Source organism: Leguminivora glycinivorella, chromosome 7 (genome assembly GCF_023078275.1).
Source record: "Leguminivora glycinivorella isolate SPB_JAAS2020 chromosome 7, LegGlyc_1.1, whole genome shotgun sequence".
Classification (NCBI taxonomy): domain Eukaryota; kingdom Metazoa; phylum Arthropoda; class Insecta; order Lepidoptera; family Tortricidae; genus Leguminivora; species Leguminivora glycinivorella.
In genome coordinates this window covers 2,997,432-3,016,372 of record NC_062977.1, presented here as the reverse complement: position 1 = coordinate 3,016,372, position 18,941 = coordinate 2,997,432, and the positions used below count along the sequence as shown (strand labels likewise).

General features: G+C 36.9%; 2 protein-coding genes across 8 annotated transcripts in view; one reads left to right on the top strand and one right to left on the bottom strand.

The window, feature by feature from the left end:
* Positions 1-9,404, top strand: part of LOC125228409 (paxillin) — a 139,442-nt gene extending 130,038 nt beyond the window's left edge. For 6 of the 7 annotated variants that reach the window (XM_048132976.1, XM_048132975.1, XM_048132977.1 and 3 more), the window contains 4 exons: positions 12-218; positions 300-473; positions 550-780; positions 4,478-9,404. In XM_048132976.1, coding sequence (XP_047988933.1) covers positions 12-218; positions 300-473; positions 550-780; positions 4,478-4,744 — 879 coding nt within the window. In that variant the 3' untranslated portion in view covers positions 4,745-9,404. Of the gene's footprint in view, positions 1-11; positions 219-299; positions 474-549; positions 781-900; positions 1,216-4,477 lie in introns of those variants that run through there. The other variant, XM_048132978.1, reaches the window with a different exon arrangement.
* Positions 9,405-10,552: 1,148 nt separating this feature from the next.
* Positions 10,553-17,386, bottom strand: LOC125228251 (X-box-binding protein 1). Its single transcript, XM_048132747.1, has 4 exons — positions 17,067-17,386; positions 16,595-16,712; positions 15,935-16,218; positions 10,553-10,865 (listed from the first exon to the last, which is right to left on the bottom strand). Exons 1-4 carry the CDS (start codon positions 17,210-17,212, stop codon positions 10,772-10,774), a joined length of 642 nt encoding a protein of 213 aa, XP_047988704.1. The 5' UTR covers positions 17,213-17,386; the 3' UTR covers positions 10,553-10,771.
* Positions 17,387-18,941: the final 1,555 nt, after the last annotated feature.

Sequence of the window (18,941 nt, the reverse complement as noted above, 5' to 3'; positions counted from 1 at the left end):
TTCTGTTTTAGGTGAGCGGCTCAGGAGGCGAAGGTGGAACACACGTGTACCGGGAGAAGCGCGCTTGGCAGGAGCACTACCGCAGCAGCCCGCGGCAACCCGAATCCGCCTCCCTCGAGCATATGCTCGGATCCCTCCGGGCAGACATGAGCCGCCAAGGAGTCCAGACCCCCCAGAAGGGATGCTGCAACGCGTGCGAGAAGCCCATCGTCGGACAGGTCGACCGCCTTTCCTAAAGTGAAATTGATTAAACAGTGATTTAAAAGTGCAATTTTAAAGTGTGGGATTGTCGTGTGCAGGTGATCACGGCGCTGGGCCGCACGTGGCACCCCGAGCACTTCACGTGCGCGCACTGCAACCAGGAGCTGGGCACTAGGAACTTCTTCGAGCGCGACGGCCGCCCCTACTGCGAGCCCGACTACCACAACCTCTTCTCGCCCAGATGCGCCTACTGTAACGGCCCCATCCTCGACGTTAGTGCTCCCGATATACACTGAAACCTATTCGCGGATTGACGCGTCTGATCTTAAAGCTTGCTTTCTTTTGCAGAAATGTGTCACGGCGCTGGAGAAGACATGGCACACGGAGCACTTCTTCTGCGCCCAGTGTGGACAGCAGTTCGGAGAGGACGGCTTCCATGAGCGGGACGGCAAGCCGTACTGCCGCGCCGATTACTTCGACATGTTCGCGCCCAAGTGCGGCGGCTGCAGCAAGCCCATCATGGAGAACTACATCTCCGCACTCAACACCCAGTGGCATCCCGATTGCTTCGTCTGCAAGGTCAGTATCAAAAATATACAGGTCTCCTTGGAATATTATGAAAAATACTTAACAACAGGTAACAAGCATATGCCAGGTCAAGTATGAGGTACAGATTTTAATCGGATGTTTCATACACAGGAATGCCAAATCCCAGTGAAAGGCAAGTCCTTCTATGCGATGGAAGGCAAGCCCGTCTGCCCCAAATGCGTCGGTGTCGATGAGGACGAGTAAAGAATGACATCATCAGCCCCCCAATGAATGCCCTCCCCCTTTTTTTCCACAGCTATGCTCCAAATGAACAAGGAATGATAATTAAACACACACTACACAGATGTTACTCTAACAGTCATAAACCATATAAGTACTTAATAGGGATTATTTATGTAATATATTTTTGTAATATTATTGTAATTATAAGATTTATACAATAAAGAGAACAAGAATAAAAAAAAACTAAAAAAAAACAACAATAACAAAAAAAAATACAAAAATAAAACAAAACAAAACAATGGGCGGTCGCGCGCCACTGACGTTTCGTCAGTCAAGGCCGCGACCGTGACCCCTTATCAATGCATTGTCGCATTCGAAATTCGTGAATGGGGTCAAGTGTTGCAGGTGTAGTGTAGGGTTTCCTATAAAGGCAAGTATAAATAGTGGTGACGTCACAGCGTCTGCGCGGCTGTTGTAGATCAGCTTTGTTTATGGGCCAATGGATTAGAGACTAGAGTATTTCGGCGCGCGCTATTTCTGCTGTCGCCAGGCGGTAAATAAACACGGATTGAGTGCAAAATGTGTGCATCGCGCTTTACGATTATTCGCGATTTTTATTGAGATCATAAGCGTGATCTGTTTCGTTAATAAAATAGTACAGTAGATAGATTACATCACAGAGCTTTAACGGCAGACTATAAAATAGACATCGTTAATATTAGACAGCATAGAACAAATCGAAATCAAGAACGATAATAATTATGTACATTATTATATTATTTTTTTGTATGTCCACTCGCAACAACTTTTCGTCTAGCAAAAAACGGGATAACTTGCCTCTTTAGAGATCAGTGTAAACCAATGTTTAATACCCTTCCTGACGTAAACAAAAAATAGTTAATCTTAAGACGATACGGTAGGGGATAATTCTCCATACAAACGCTCTCGACTATTTCCTCCCTGGTTTTTGAAGATAGAGCAATGATTTTTTCAACACAGATTGTTATTATTTTTATCTGTGTCGGACCGTTTTGATTTTTTGATATTCTGCTTTTTAAAGACTCTAGAGCCAATCAAAAATTTCCAAAAACGGCCTTTATCATTGTGGCGCAAAAAAAGGTGTGATACTCAAGATTGGTAACAATGAACCAAAAAAGCTAAACGGTCCGACATAGATTATTTCATTGTTATTCAGATTCTCAAATTTCGTTCCGATTGATTAAGTTTTGAAGGAGGAAAGAGTCGAGAGCGGAATCTCGATTTTAAAGATTTTTTTTAAATATCTTTTGACTGAGTTGTTCTGAATGGACAATTTTTTTCGATAAATCTAGTTAATAACACTTGTATATTTAACTAAAATTCCCAAGTTGAAAGGGGGCTCCTTTCCATTTTAGCATTTTCGCTACCGTATCCTCTTAATTTTGCATGGCGATTGTAAGTGCTACGGCGCGGCGTAGCGCGTAGCATTTCTAGTCTTGTAGCGTAAACTCTTGGTATGGCTGCTTGCTGCCAAGTATGAGCATTTCTTTTTTTTTTGCCAATAAAAAAATGTTGATTGTTTTAGGGAATTTTAGGTCAATTGCACTCAGAATCACGAGTACTTTCAATCTCACTGGGAGACAAAAAGTGTCCCAGAATTTCCATACATTTTGTTACTTTCCTCTTTTGTTACCCCATACAACATGTACGGAAAATGGTAACAAAATAAGAAAAAATCGTATGGGACAATTTTTTTAACTACTAGGATTGAATAAGCTAGTAATTCTGAGAAGAAATAGCATATTTTTTTTCAAAAATATCACACTTCATAAAAGTTGCAAAAAAAAAAGAAATGATCAAATATGGTCTAAATGCTAAAAACAACAAACTACTTATTATTTCAATAGTAGTACAGTCAGCGTCAAATACATTGTGACGGCCAAATCGCCAAATATATCGTAACACACCTTTAATATAATAATAAAGATCTGTTCCGGTATATTTGGCGCTTAGTCACAATGTCTCTGACTCTGACTGTACCTTGTTGAAGGCCTCAAAAGATTGTTTAGACTTATCATTATTTTTTCCGCCTTAAAGTATATGTATTAGTGTATGGTCTTGACTCAAGAGGGCCTCCATTGCTCTTATTATAATTTATTTATTAATGAAAAATGCACAAGATAATCTATGTACGTCTACAGTCAATAAAGATCAGCTTAGTATTATTGCATAATTTTGCATTTTTCATAATAGTAATTTATTGAGGTACCACCGGTGCCTTTATTGTTAACAGATAGGGATCAAAAATATTTTCGCACAGTGAGTGCAAATCGTGCAAATGAATAATAATTAATATATTTCTTGTAATAATATATCCCATGTTAGTATCATGAAGGGAGATAATGCTAAGTAATTGATGTTATTGACGGATCTCGCAAATTACACGTGTCTGAGCGGTGTCCGTTCCACCATTGACGTCATCTAAACACCATCGGTAGTCGAACCATATATCTACGCAAGTCTCTGCAATAAATATCATGTGCTGTGTCGAACTACGAATCATTATAAGATTTATAAGTAAATATATACTGTTTAAAACGATTTGTAATTTATTGTATATTTTCAATATAAAAAGACGATTGGATAATGAGATGAGTGATGCCCTTAGGCTCATTTACACGACCCTCGGGTCTTCTTTTAATAAACTTGCAAGCGAGTTTTTTTTAATGATGTCTAAACTAGACACCCAAAATAAATGTCACCCTCTTATCGTTCTACAAATTCTTGCGCACCAATTTAATTATCTGATAAATAAAAAACTTATCACAAAAAATTTAAGCGCATCGAAATAAAGTTCGTGGAATAAAAAAACCCACATGGTATGTACTACATTGTTTTCATCTAGAACAAGAACAAACAAAAATCATAATATTTTAAATATAAATTTATTAATATTGTTTAAATTCTTCGCGCGGTCTACTGATACTTTATTTATATTATACAAACCTTAAACCATAAGAAGATTAAGACGTCAAGTCTGACTTGGAACAAATGAGTTTTATTAATTTACCATTCTAGCCACCTTATTACACAATGAATTTTTAAACACAAAATAGTAGGCCATGGAAATAGTACCCTACAGTCGACCTCGATAGTCACTAATTATTAAAAGTGAGCCTTCGATCCTCATACTCTTCATAATTATGGAGGGTGAACTATTTAGATTTATGTACCATTTTTCTTTTATTCATAAGTACAAAAATGAACTCTCATAGAAAGTTAAATTTAAAATCACATTTACTTACCTCTACGATAGTAATTTTCATACCCAAGGAATTGTTATTGTTAAGCTTCTAAAATATCATCATTCATATTCATACCAGCTACTTTGTAGGTACATTTCTCACCAATCAGATTAAATGTCTTTGTACGGGAGTTGTCGTCGTAGCGCCGCTAGATGTCGCTACGTGATGCGCGAACAATAACTAAAAGTTTCAAATCTTAAAAACGCCCTATCTGATTCCAGGAATGCCGCGAGCCCTTCCACGGCGGCTCATTCTTCGAGCACGAAGGGCAGCCCTACTGCGAGACGCACTACCACGGGAAGCGAGGCTCACTGTGCGCCGGCTGCCACAAACCCATCGCCGGCCGCTGCATTACTGCCATGTTCAGGAAGTTCCACCCAGAACATTTCGTTTGCGCCTTCTGTCTGAGGCAGCTGAATAAGGGAACTTTCAAGGAACAAAACGATAAGCCGTACTGTCATACGTGCTTTGAGAAACTCTTCGGTTAGACGGGACATGGCGCTGTTAAATAATAGTTGAGGTTAAGAACTAATATCACAATAAACTGTCACGTTGCAGTACGATGCCGCTTACATAGCTTTGAATCTATAAGTTACAGTATCACAAATAATAAAACATACAAAAAAGCCTTATTCGTCGGCTATAGCAAGTACCACAAAGGTCAGTGCTGCGACACCACATCAAGCGAGACTCTCTGTGCGTCGGCTGCCACAAGCCTGTCGCCGGACGCTGCATTATTGCCATGTTCAGGAAGTTCCACCCAGAACACTTCGTTTGCGCCTTCTGTCTCAGGCAGCTGAATAAGGGAACTTTCAAGGAACAGAACGATAAGCCGTACTGTCATACGTGCTTTGAGAAACTGTTTGGGTAGATAGATGGCGCTGTAATACGTATTTAGCGCTCTCGATTAAGATTAAAATCACAAATCTACTTCACTTTATTAATTCCATGAAGGTCAGATGCTCCAATTTAAGATATGCTTACATTTTTCACGATAAACTGCCTGCTCGTAATGTGACACGATTTTTGGTTTTTAAAACTGATGAATTAAACGCTCGGAGTCTACCGTCATTTTTCGGTGCGTGTTAAAACTTGATGTGTTTGCTTACCAACAAATATATCCATAAGGCATGATATACCTTCAATTCGATCGATACATCGAGAAATATGTGATGGAACTGGTACTACATACGTAGGTATACACATATCTTTCACTTATGAGTTGCCGTATAAAATAATTACTAAGTCAATTCATAATACCTACGTATCTACAACTTGGCAAAAAAGAGTACAAATTAAAAAGTGGAATGTCATGTCATCCCTTTCTTATCAATATGTGTAAGAAAACGAGACGACACGACGTTTTTGCCACTTTTTAAAACTCTTTTTTGACAGGTTATTCCTATGCGTAACGTAACGTTCTGATTTCTGAAATTAATTATTATGAACGGATTTATTATCTAATGATAAAACGACACGATTCGATTATAATCTTAACATAGAGGACACACTGTGATTAGATATATTAAATTATACCTAAAGATGTTCGTCGTGACCGTATTACGTCTAGTACAAAAAGTAGTGTCGGCCGCGTACCGAAATGTAGACTTTCTAAATCTCTTATTGAAATTTGTGATTGTAAATTTCTTATTATAAGAGTAGACGATGGAAATGTTCAAAATGTAGAAATCGAGTAGTAATAGTTCATATGTACTATTTTCAATGAAAAGGGTACTCTTTGATTGACAACGTAACATACAAATAAATAATGTCAATACTTCAATAATTAATGGTAGATATTACAATACCATTATTATAATATAAGGAATAATATATCTATAACTGTAATTTATTAGTCACCTGCACAAATGCAAGCACAATGTTGTTTTTTTGCTTACTTTATTAATTAAAACATTAATTAACTCATTTGTGCAAATGATAAATAAAATACAATTCGAGACTTAAGTATGAATATGTTTGCAATATAGAACTTTGTCTTTTTAACATTAATATGTTTGCAAATTGTTTAAAACACATAATAATAACATGTGTTTTATTTATGTGAAATTACAGCATAAAGGTTAAAATCACAAAATTCTATAATCTACATACTCATTTACATTATTTATTTCATTTAGACGGCCTACTAAGAAACTTGGTCTAACAGTCAGTACAAAACATCAGTAGGTAACTCTACTGCCAACTCGATGTAAAAACCGTGACTAAGCAACACCTAACTAGTGCATATAGTGTGATAAGACTAAGTACTAAATGATCGACGAAGTACGTAGACTTTTTAATTTCATTCGGTAAGGTATCTGTCCACACACATATTTAGTAGGCATTGTAGCGGCCAGTACCTTTGTTTTATTTTATTTTGACGCACAATATTACATACCGTATAAAGTGACTGACCATTTGTATGCCGCCAATCCACAAACGCTCACGACAATATCTGTTTCGTAGCTATCTATCTCTATCGCTCTTGGACATTGGCGCGACAGAGCCAGACTGCCTATTTGTCGGCGTCTAGCGTCGACGATTGCCATTCGTTAACGCCGGCAGAAACAGACGCGAAAGTAAAGTCTCGTGACGATACTGATGATGAGAAGTTTCAATTATCGTTGTCTTTAAAATAATGTCACTTGGTAAGGCCACCTAATTGATATGGCAGGTGTATTTATATTTACCATTCGAAATGGTCAGTTAAGTTATACCTATTAAAACATGAGTCACACTTGCCTTCTCTGATACACATAGAAAGTTCCCTGACTAGATGTGACTCCCAGTCATTTGGTAAAAAAACATATGACTCATCACGGTTTCTTGTGATGACCTCGTTTTTGCGCGTCATACTTATGTGGAACTATCTGATGCCAGTGAGAAAAGTATTGTGTAAGGAACTGATGAAATCTCCTGAAAACATACCGGCTTATAGTCAGCTCAATCCCTTCACTGACAATTTTGCAATTCGTGTGCGAAAATGCAATTATGTATATAGCTAATTATATTAAGTACACATGTCCTTATGTTAGACTTGATTAGTTGATCACTATAATCAGTGGTACCTATATTGAGCGACTAAGCAATATTTCAACAATTATTTATATTCCAGTTTCGTTTTCTTTCAACCCCTTATTTGCCAAGAGTGGCACTGAAGCTTTAGTAGTTTCATGTGTTCTGCCTACCCCTTTATGGGATACAGGCGTGATTGTATGTATGTATGTATTTATATTGTATGAGGCTTGGCTCATTTCAAAGCAAATTTCTAGTTATTTGCCTGTATGAGGAATGTTATCGCACGCGTAATAAACCGACGATAGCTAATCGATTTGTTCCAATTTTAATGAATTTATTAGCTATTGCGTAACTTTAGGTATTTCGATGACTAACTTCAATTGGAGACCGTGTATAAAATTAGTCTGTATAATATATACACAGTCCCTAATTGCAAATTAATACAAATATCACCAATAATAAAGTAGATTCAAGGGTTCAACAAGGTTTTTATGTACTTACATAACTATCGATCTCTTCGATTAAATTCAAATGAAAATAAATTGGAGTTGCTTTTGTTTTGTTTCGTTCCACATATAAAAAAAAAAAAAAAAACTATCTGCTGCACTATATTATTTAATACTAGGACATTAGCAAGATACTGTGAACTACACGCTATAAGCCGACATATTTTCTAGAAACATCCTTAGAAATGTGTAAAATATCGATTCGCTGATACCTTTCAATAATTCAAAATGACACTTATGTTCACCGTGTCACGGTGTATTTCACGTCACCTATTTCACGTTAATTTTATGTTACGCTTCGTTCGACCGATAACGCGTTGTTAAGTTCTAATTCTTCCATTAGTGTTAACGCTGTACAGTTATCGCTTTTGTTATGTTCGGATATTTTAATTGCTGTGTTATCGCAGAAATAATTAACAATACCGGTTAGTGGGAGTAACACTCGTCTTTGTATAATTTAACTAATGTACCTAGATATGTTTACACAGATGTTTGATAGTAAGGGTATTTCCTGTACTTATCATTAGGAAATCATCTTCATGACTACTGGGGAAAAAATGAAGTAGGTATAAACAACCTTAAACTGTCAATAAGACACCGGATCTTTTGGAGACTTCGATACTACGAGTACCTTAAAAAACGAGTTCACTTACTTATACTCTGTACAATTAATTTAATAAAATAAAACTATAGAAACGGTTATCGCGTATAATGAATTTACAATTCATCTCGACGTTTCGAACACTTTACAGCATTCGTTGTCATGAATTGTACATTCATTATACGCGATATACTTAATCCGTTTCCATAGTTTTATTTCATGAGTAACTATCGTGGTAACCCAAGACAATATTAATTTAATAAAGTAATCAATGCAAATTATATTTTATCAAGGATATGAGAGAGTTAAGGATTTTGTGATATTCGGCCTAGACTGGCCTCGGTAAACCTTATATCTTTAATAACACAATTTCTACAGAAATAGTTGTTGAGAAAGTTATTTTTTAATATGAGTGTTACTCCCATCGCCAGTACATTTGTTTTGTCAGTTATAGAGTAGTGAGCAAGTGCCAAACGCGGGCAATTGCCGCCCGCCCGGCTGAACTGAATAAACTCAACGAATATGCATACATGTGATGTGCCTCACGACGCGTTCAAACTGTTCTCTCATTGACAATCTAAACGCGTTTGTAAGGCACTTCGCTGAATTGTTAATATTCAAGGTGGGACATTTTTTTGTTACTTAAAACTGATTATAAATGTGAAAATAAGATAAATCCTTTGTTATTGCTAGCGATCCCTTCTTATCAGTATTAAAAATCATGTGCCTAATTAGGTATCTATTTTTTTTATGTATAAGCCAATGCCCAATGCCATCAGTAGCATTATCAATGTTAATTACCAGAAAAAACAAATTGTAGCAAGGTCATTGATATAATGTAAATATGTATTGACTGTATTGTTGCCACAGCTGGGCGGGCTATGTTATGTTTTATGTTAATCGCTTCGCTTGCGGTGGACGGGCCGCGTAACTTAGGTAGACCTAATGGATGTAAAACGTAGTGTAAGGAACGATTTTATTGAATCTGTAATATTTTAACAAAATATATTTAATGTTTTTTTACCTGATTGTTTCATTTTATAAGCTGATATGCAATGAACGAGGTCAATTTACTTTATAATTTGATGATAACTTGCGGAAATAATACAATATGAATGACTGCACTGCACGAAACCTGCAGTGTTCGAGGATGGAATTATAAAGTCATCATTTATCACTAATAACAATTAAGTAATGAATGATCGTTCGGTTATTAGCTTAACACCTTCGCTGCGGCTATTGTAATTAACCGTACTTTATACATAAGTAGTCTTTCGACGCGGTACTTCAGTGAACGTGTCAATTTATTCCACAAGCTAAACCTGCATACCTGGCTATTAACTAGAAATTACTTAACCCTTAAATGCATGACCTTGACAAAGATTTATTCAAATTTGAATTTTGACATGCTGTCATTAGAGTCAAAAATAGATGCATATATACATCACTATGCATTTAAGGGTTAAACTCAGTTTTATTCCCTTCTGAAAATAACTACTTCAGTAGTTCGTTAAAAACTTTAATAATGTTTGGATATGAGGTTGGTAACTCATTACCATGTTTACTTAAAGTTATTATTGACCACTGACTATCGATTATAGTTTTGCTATCACTTGGGAATCCAGACTGATAAGTAAAAAAGCATGTACGTGCCCACGCGCCGCCTACGTGATCCAACGATACCGAGCCATTCTCGGCCTTCTAGAAAACTAAATGAAACAACATAATACGACAGAACAGATATATTTGACTTATTTCACAGCACTTAAACGCATCCCTACACATAAACTTACGCACTTAGCTAACAATAAAAAATACGATTACAACTTAAATAAAACTTTGTCATTTAAACTTAACTATATTAATTCAATAACTTAGATCTTAAAAACGAGTCAGTCTTTGGTGAAATGCTGTCAGAACCGCTCCCTACGCTAGGCCGGGGAACAGTTCTGAAAAGGATTCGCACCAGAAGTCTGACAAATCCATAGATTCTGGTTCACTGAGCGGCGAGGCCATGGAATCATATCCTAAATCGCTGAAACTATGACTCGGGGACACTGCCAGTAAGTCCTCGTCTGATCTGGGAGACAAGCTCATAGGTGAGAGCATTTTCATATCATCGAGAGATATGGAGCCATCGGTGAGCGATGCGAAGTCGGTCTCGATTTGTATTGGAGAGTTTTTAGTGAGCTCGGGGAAGTCTAGTTCGACTTGTGTTTCCTCTATGACTTGTTCTTCGCATGGCACTTCAACGGTGACGCAGTTCTCTTGGAGACTGGCGTAGAAAATGTCACCCTTGTCGTTGTGTGCGTCAGGGGCGTCGGGCGCGTCAGTGTAGGGGTGCGCGTAGGAGTGCTGGGTCAGTATCCGGTGCACGTCGTGCTTGAGGTCTACGACTGCAGCTTCACTGGGTTCCAGGTGCTCTGCTGCGGCCCCCACCACTTCAGCTCCTTCAGGGCGCTCTCCAGTGTCCCGCACTGGGACCTGCAACAATGCATAACACATTTAGTCAAGTTAGAATACAAAATTATCAAACTTGACGATCTCGGAAACCGCTCTAACGATTTCGCTGAAATTTGTTATGTGGGGGTTTTCGGGGGTGAAAAATCAATCTAGCGTAGATCCCGGAAAACGAGAATTTTCGAGTTTTCATGCGTTTTTCTTTCGCGTTAGTAAACGTAAAATATGGTCGTTAATTTCGCCGCCTGCGCGGCGGCTCCGCGTAGCTCAGTCATGCGAGGTCGTTCTAATGTTCGCAGACAGATCGCAGGTGTCAGGGTTTCGAATCCCGGCCAGAAATTAAGTTTTTTTTTTTTATATTTAAAGAGTTTTTTTATCTAATAGTCAGGGACCAAACGACCTCTTTTGCAAAAAGTCGTCGACATCTCTTCTAAATACCTAAAACAGGTATGGATGTGTTCCTCGTTCTGTCCAGATTACGAATTGACCTGTTTTAGTTTAAGGAGGGGGGGACGGGTTGAGAAAAAGGGGGAAGAAAGATGGCGGCCGACCATCATAGATAATTATTCACATCTCGAGTCCTATGGCACCAATCTGTTCGTGCGAGGTGTCATTTGAAAGCTTATTAAACCTACTTTAATTGTTTTTAAATAACTATACTCATAAAAGTAACCGTTTACGAAATATTTTAAAATATGTGTTTTTTATCGCGCATGAATTGCACAAGTACTAGTAAAAAATGCGTCTAACGCAATAAACAATAACTTTACCGCAATTGATGTTATCATAAATTTTTTGCATCTATTCATGCTCTTTCTAAAAATATAAGTTTCATTGGTATATGATAATATATAACCATGTAATTATGAATTTGGTGTAGCAGGAGTCACTCTGCCCGGTCGCAGAAATGGGCGCTGACCGTAGTAAAGTATTCAATATTTTTGAGGTCCTATTTTACGGATCCACATGCGAGTGGTATCGTTTCAAAGCTAATTAAATCTACTATATTTTTTTATAAATAACTATAGTCATTAAGGTAGCTGTTTAGAAAATATTTGAAAATATGTGTTTTATAGACCATGAGTCGCACAAGTACCTACTGGTAATAAATGCTTCTTAATCCATAAACAACAAATTTTCCAGATTTTTAGTATATAATTTACGTGGAATTTCATGCGCTTTCTAATAACATAAGTATTATTGGTGTATGATATTATATAACCAAGTAATTACAAATTTGGTTAAGTAGGAGCCACAGCGCCCGGCCACATATGGATGCTGACCGTCGCCAAATTTTCTATATTTTTCAGATCCTATTTTATTGAACAGGAATCTTTTGAAAGTATATTATGCATACTATCATTAGTTCTCAATAATTTTAGTTGTAACTGTAGTAGCTAACAAAATATTTGAAAATATGCATTGGAACCGATGTGAGTAAAACATGCTTCTAGCTCAATGAATTATATTTTTCCGCAATTGATATACTAACAAAATAAACGCCAAAATTACCTTAAACCTTTTCAAATAATAAGTTTTGTCAGTATTGCATAAACAATTAATGTTAATTTATCCATCATACTCACTGCACACCTTTATATACATGGATGACCATTTTCGTTGCCGTTTTCATAATTTTTAAGATTGTATCTTAGTGCATGACCAATAAACAATAACTTTACCGCAAATATTATAAGATTTACAGGACATTTCATGTGCTTTCTAAAAATATAAGTTTTATTGATGTATGATATTATACAACCAAGTAATAACGAATTTGGTTTAGCAGGTGTCACTGCACCCCCGTGACGTAAATACCGTCGCCTAATTTTATGTATTTCTCAGATCCCATTTTAGCGATCCATTTGTGAGAGGTATCATTTGAAAGAATATTTTACGTACTATCGTTACTTTTTAATAATTTTAGTCGTAATTGTAGAAGTTTACAAAATATTTGACAATAAGTGTATTTTTACTGTATATGAATAGCATTCGCACTGATACGAGTGAAACATGCTTCTAGCTCGATAAATTATATTTTTCCGCAATTGATATAATAACGAAATGAACCGCAAAATGTGTCTTTACAAAAAATGAGTGTTGTTAGTTTTGCTTAAACAATTATATTAATTTGTCCACCATACCCACTGCGCACGGTCAATCGTCATATAAACGGATGTCCACCGCCGTTGCCTTAATTTTTTCATCACTTTATTTTACTGATCAATTAAGTATATAAGTAAATTCGATACGTGATAAATTAGGTATATTTATTGTGAATATAGATCAGTGAAATAAAGTCTGAAAAATCATGAAAAAAGGTAACGACGATGGACATCCATTTATATGATGGTGCGCAGTAGGTGAGCTGAACAAATTAAAATTAATTGTTTATGCAATACAAACCAAACTTATTTTTTGTGTAAGTAATTTTCCGTTTATTTTGTTATTATATCAATTGCGGAAAACTATAATTTTTTGACCTAGAAGCGTGTCTTATCAATGCCAATGCTATTTTTGCACAGTAAAATACACATATTACTAATCAAATATTTTGTAATCTTCTACAGTTTCGACTTGAAGTATTAGAAATAAAGATAGTACGCATAATATGCTTTCAAATGATACCTCTCACAAATTTATCAGTAAAATAGGATCTGAGTAATGTAGAAAATTTGGCGACGATCAGTCAGCACCCAATATCGTGACAGGCCGCAGTGACCCCTGCTAAACCAAATTCGTATTACTTGGTCATATATTATCATACATCAATAAAACTTACATTTTTAGAAAGCGCATGAAATTTCGCGTAAATTTTATAATAACATTAATTGCGGTAAAGTTATGGTTTATTAAGTTAGAAGCATTTTTTATCTGTATATGTGCAACTCATGCTCGAAACAAAAACTCATGTTTTCAAATATTTTGTAAACAGCTACCTTTATAACTATAGTTATTCAAAAATAATTATAGAAGGTTTAATTTGCTTTCAAATGATACCTCTTACATATGGATCCGTAAAATAGGAACTTAAAAATGTTGAATACTTTACTACGGTCAGCGCTCATTTATGCGACCGGCAGAGTGACCACTACGAAACAAAATTCGTAATTTCATGGTTATATTATCACTTACCAATAAAACTTATATTCTTAGAAAGCTCATGAATAGTCGCGTAAATTTTATAATAACATCAATTGCGGCAACGTTATTGTTTATTGACTTAGAAGCATTTTTTACCAGTACTTGTAAGATTCATGCTCGATAAAAAACACATATTTTCAAATATTTTGTAAACAGCTACCTTTATGACTATATTTATGTATAAACAATTATAGTAGGTTCAATTATCTTTCAAACGATACCTCTCACATATGGATCCGTAAAATAAGACCTCAAAAATATTGAATACTCTACTACGGTCAGCGCCCGTTTATGCGACCTGGAGGATAACCCCTGCCAAACAAAATTCTTAATTACATGGTTATATATTATCATATACCAATGAAACTTATATTTTTAGAAAGAGCATGAATAGACGCGAAAATTTTATAATAACATCAATTGCGGTAAAGTTATTGTTTATTGAGTTAGACGCATTTTTTACTAGTACTTGTGCAATTCATGCGCGAAAAAAAAGCACATATTTTCAAATATTTCGTAAACGGTTACTTTTATGAGTATAGTTATTTGAAAACAATTAAAGTAGGTTTAATAAGCTTTCAAATGACACCTTGCATGAACAGATTGGTGCCATAGGACTCAAGATGTGAATAAATATCTATGATGGTCGGTCGCCATCTTTCCCCCTTTTTCTCGACCCGTCCCCCCTCCTTAAACTAAAACAGGTCAATTCATAATCTGGAGAGAACGAGGAACATATCCATACCTGTTTTAGGTATTTAGAAGAGATGTCGACGAAAATCGTGAAGGAGACGACTTGTGGCCAAATTGGCTCTAGACTATAAAGATAAGCTAGAGTATTCGGTGAATGGGCTGCGAGTGCCGTGACGTCACGATTGTGTTGTACTTTGATCAATTTCATCAGTCGAGTACAACCAATCCGCTTTTTAGCCCTACAAAGGTCACTACATAAACCGCCAAAGCTATTGCATCAGCTAATCCAGAGCCTTCGCTAGTAGGCGGGCGGCCGAGTCGAACCGTGAGTGCCGTGACGTCACGACTGTGTAGTACTTTATCAGTCGAGTAAAACTAAGCTAAGCCCCTTTATCCCTACAAAGTTTGTCATTGCGTACTACGAAAGTCGTAAGCTGACAAAAACAAGCTCTTTAGCCCTACATAGATCATCAGCATCACTACGTAAGCCGCCAAAAACATTGCATCAGCTAAGCTAGAGCCTTCGCTAGTAGGCGGACCGAGTGCCGTGACGTCACGATTGTGAGGTGCTTGCATCAGCAACGTTAGTCACAGGTCAACGCGCGTTGCGTGCTTTCCGGCCTCGCGCGGGATTTCCTTTCCGCTTTCCTTTATTTAGGTATATTGTTGAATAGACTATTTAGACATTTTTATTTAATTGATGTTATGTTGTTTAGGAATTATGTTGGGTTTTCGGATTTGATTGTGAAATTTATTATTGATAAATACATGACCTCATTAGTCATTTGTTATGCTCTATCTATTAGTTATCTAATATTTGACCTAAATAATAATAACTGTAGTCTTTATTATAAATTACAATGTTACTAAATTTGAGGTCAATAAACATGGATAAGATAACATGCTTACATAATTTTTAAAGAGTTTTCTTGTTACTAGAGATTTGTATGTAGGTATTGAACTTACAGATATTATGGAACAAATCATTGAGTAGATTCGACTAATTGGCAATTCCACAGATCTAGATAGGTATGAATATGAACTCAAATCAAGACCTATTTTTGTAAGATTATTACTGATAAAACTACTTATTGATTACCTCTACTGGTCTTGCTGTTTTTTTTTCTGTAATTTATTTCAATTGAGATGGTAATAGGGCTTCTAATAATACAAAAAACTGGTAGACTGATACAGAATGCCTTAGGCATTAAGTACACTCTAAATAAATAAATAACAAATAAAAGATGAATACTTACATCTTCAGCCGCTCCTGTACCGCCTGCATCAATTTCCTTGAGGAGTGAGTCGGCAAGTTGCTGTAAGGTGTCGAGGTACTCTTCGGACTCGAGGTGCTGGAGGAGGTCTGTGAGAGGAGACACATCGCCAGCAGCAGGCGCGCCGCGCGCAGTGCCGTCGGGGGCCCCTCCTGCTGCCGAGGAGTAGACTCTGCCGGTCCCCGGGCCCCCGAGACACTGCGTGCCGCACGCAGCTCTGTGTTCTCGCTCAACAGACGCTCGTTCAGCGCCTTTAGGCTTTCCACCTGGACAAAAATTGTTTCTTAGATTTTTGACTAAAGTGGTCTCAAGTCAACTCTCAACTGGATTTGGAGAAGATACTTGAAGAACACAATCAATGTAGCAATTTTGCTTAATTTTAAGGAAATAAAAAACTTTGTAAACAAATTTCATAATTTAGAAAAAACCCTAAAACTGAGATGAAAACTGCCTCATTACTCATTTTCTCCCAGAAGTTCTGCTCATAAAAAGTTGCATATATAGCAAATTATATATAAAAAAATATTTGCATTGTTTTTATTTAGTGTTAACTCATGGTTTCTTTTTTCTTTTAATGTTCGGACTTTTTAGGAAATAATGGCCTACCATATTTAGGGAGATGTTTTATTTTATTGTACAAACCTCACTAATTAGTCGCTCATTCCTGTCAGCCAGCTCCTGGATCTTGAATTCCATCTCATCCATCTTGGCCTTCTTGCGATCGCGCGACGTTTGTGCCGCCACACGATTCTTCAGCTTCCTGCATTATTACAATATTCATTATCCATACATAACAGGAAAGTCAAGTAAAGGTGACGTTCAATAACTTTGAATTTTTAATGAAGCTCAAATCAATACTGTGTTGACATTTAACAAGGAGAAAGGACATAGAATATTTAATGATCCTAGTATTAACATTTCGTCATAAAACATCATATATGCATTCTCCTGCCCTAGTTACAACTTTTATCTTATCTCAAACATGAAACGCAGGCCTCATAGATGTCATCATACTTAACGGTACCTATACCCCGGGGCAATGTCCCCGGCGGTAAAGAACGCCTGCTAACTAACGCTAACCACGCAAGCAAAATAGAGATGTCAATGGACTCACTTTCTTTGCATCTTCTCCTCCCAGGAGAGATGGTCCAGCCGGCGCTTCCGCGACGGGGCGGGAGACGCCGGCTCCAGAACCACCTTCGTGTCCTCATCCACAGCCAGGTAGTTGTTCGGCACCGTAATGATGATTGGAGCACTCATCTTGAAACTTTCTTCAAAACAAAACACTCTGGTACCAACTGATGTTAATGCGACGGTCGCATACTAGCGCGAAAAGCTTTGAAAAGCATTAGAATCACTTCACTTTGTTAGAAGTTGAGTAACGAACCGAATGTGCGTCTTTCATGTTTAGGAGCTCGATTTGTACTGTACGTTCGAGAAACTGCGTCGTGGATTTACGTGATTGGCGGAGAGTTATCAGGGGGCGGAATCGACGCGTTGACAATTTCCAATGATAAGGATAGCGAGATACAAACGGGCTATGAGAAAGAGAGATAGTTAAGTGACGTTTAAAGCCGCGCACAGACAGGTATTGAGCCTCAAAAGCTGGCCAAAATCCATTTTTTTTATTTACGCCGTACCCCTTCTTAACCATTGTTTCTTAAAACTAGAATAACCCCTCCACCTAGTAAAAAAAAATACCACGTGCTAAAGTCATCTATCACCCGTGTAGGCTTAGTCGAAAATTACCGTTCGCCGAAAGCGTCTGCGTGATTGTTCGATGCACTCGAATTTCATTGTTTTCAAAAATTTGTTATTCCTTGATTGGCCCGTTTTGTGTTGGTTTCTAATATGGATTGCAAAGAACCAGGTATGTACTTTATTTAACACTAAATTTTACTTAAATATTAATTGATTTTCTTCATTAATACCCTTGAGAAGTGAGTACCGGGAAATTTTAAATAAAAAGATAAGTTTTTCAAGAACATTGGAATTTTTAATAAGTTACCAAGCATTATCCAGCTAACATTTGAATGACATGTTGAAGAATAGACTTTCCTTTATAATATAAAGTACAGAATAGCCACCCCAATGCACCCGCCTATTTTTGGTGATTTTTTTTCCGTAAGCACATTCGTTACTTGGTACATGAGATTTTACTTATTTTTACGTTTTTGTGTTTTAGGTTCTTCTGGAATCCGGGTATTATATAGGAATGATTTATTTGCTATTATTGAACGCTCAGACAGCTCAACTTTTAACAAAAAGTTGCAATTTTTGGAGCAAGTATTACTGAATCTATATACGGAAAATGACCACAATATTGCTGACATAAAGCTGAAACTGTCTCGCATCAAGCATTAGTTTAAACAAAAATGGACAGCTGCTCTTAATACAAGTGCCAGATTCCTAGATAGCAGCATCGAGTAGCTCAAAGGATGCATATCTCTACCAAAAGCAGGAGTCAGTTCTGGTCGTCCTGAAAAGACTTTCTTAGAGTTGAGCGACAGGAGCAAGAGACATAAAACAGAAATGTCCTGGAAGAAAGCTAATGTAAGCTTTGATGAAAATAACTAATAAAAGTTGAAATATAATATTTAATGTCTTTCAACTTTCAATTTGTCAACCAGGAACCGTTATAGTTTCGCCATGTCTGTCTGTCCGTCCGTCCGTCCGCGGATAATGTCAGTAACCGGTAGCACTAGAAAGCTGAAATTTGGTACCAATATATATATCAACCACGCCGGCAAAATGGTTAAATAAAAAGTGGAAAAAAATGTTTTGTTAGGGTACCCCCCCCCCCCCCCCTACATGTAAAGTGGGGACAATTTTTTTTTTTCATTCCAACTACAACGTGTGATATATTGTTGGATAGGTATTTAAAAATGAATACGGGTTTACTAAAATCGTTGTTTGGTAATATTAATATTTTCGGAAATAATCGCTCATAAAGGAAAAAAAAGTGTCCCCCCCCTCTAACTTTTGAACC

What these genes read in the sequence shown, in the direction of transcription:
- LOC125228251 (XM_048132747.1), bottom strand. Translation starts at nt 17,212, where the DNA reads ATGAGTGCTCCAATCATCATTACGGTGCCGAACAACTACCTGGCTGTG. An exon ending in ATGAGCGACTAATTAGTGAG is followed by an intron (nt 16,219 to 16,594) that starts GTTTGTACAATA and finishes ATTTTTGTCCAG; the next exon opens with GTGGAAAGCCTAAAGGCGCT. An exon ending in GTACAGGAGCGGCTGAAGAT is followed by an intron (nt 10,866 to 15,934) that starts GTAAGTATTCAT and finishes GCATTGTTGCAG; the next exon opens with GTCCCAGTGCGGGACACTGG.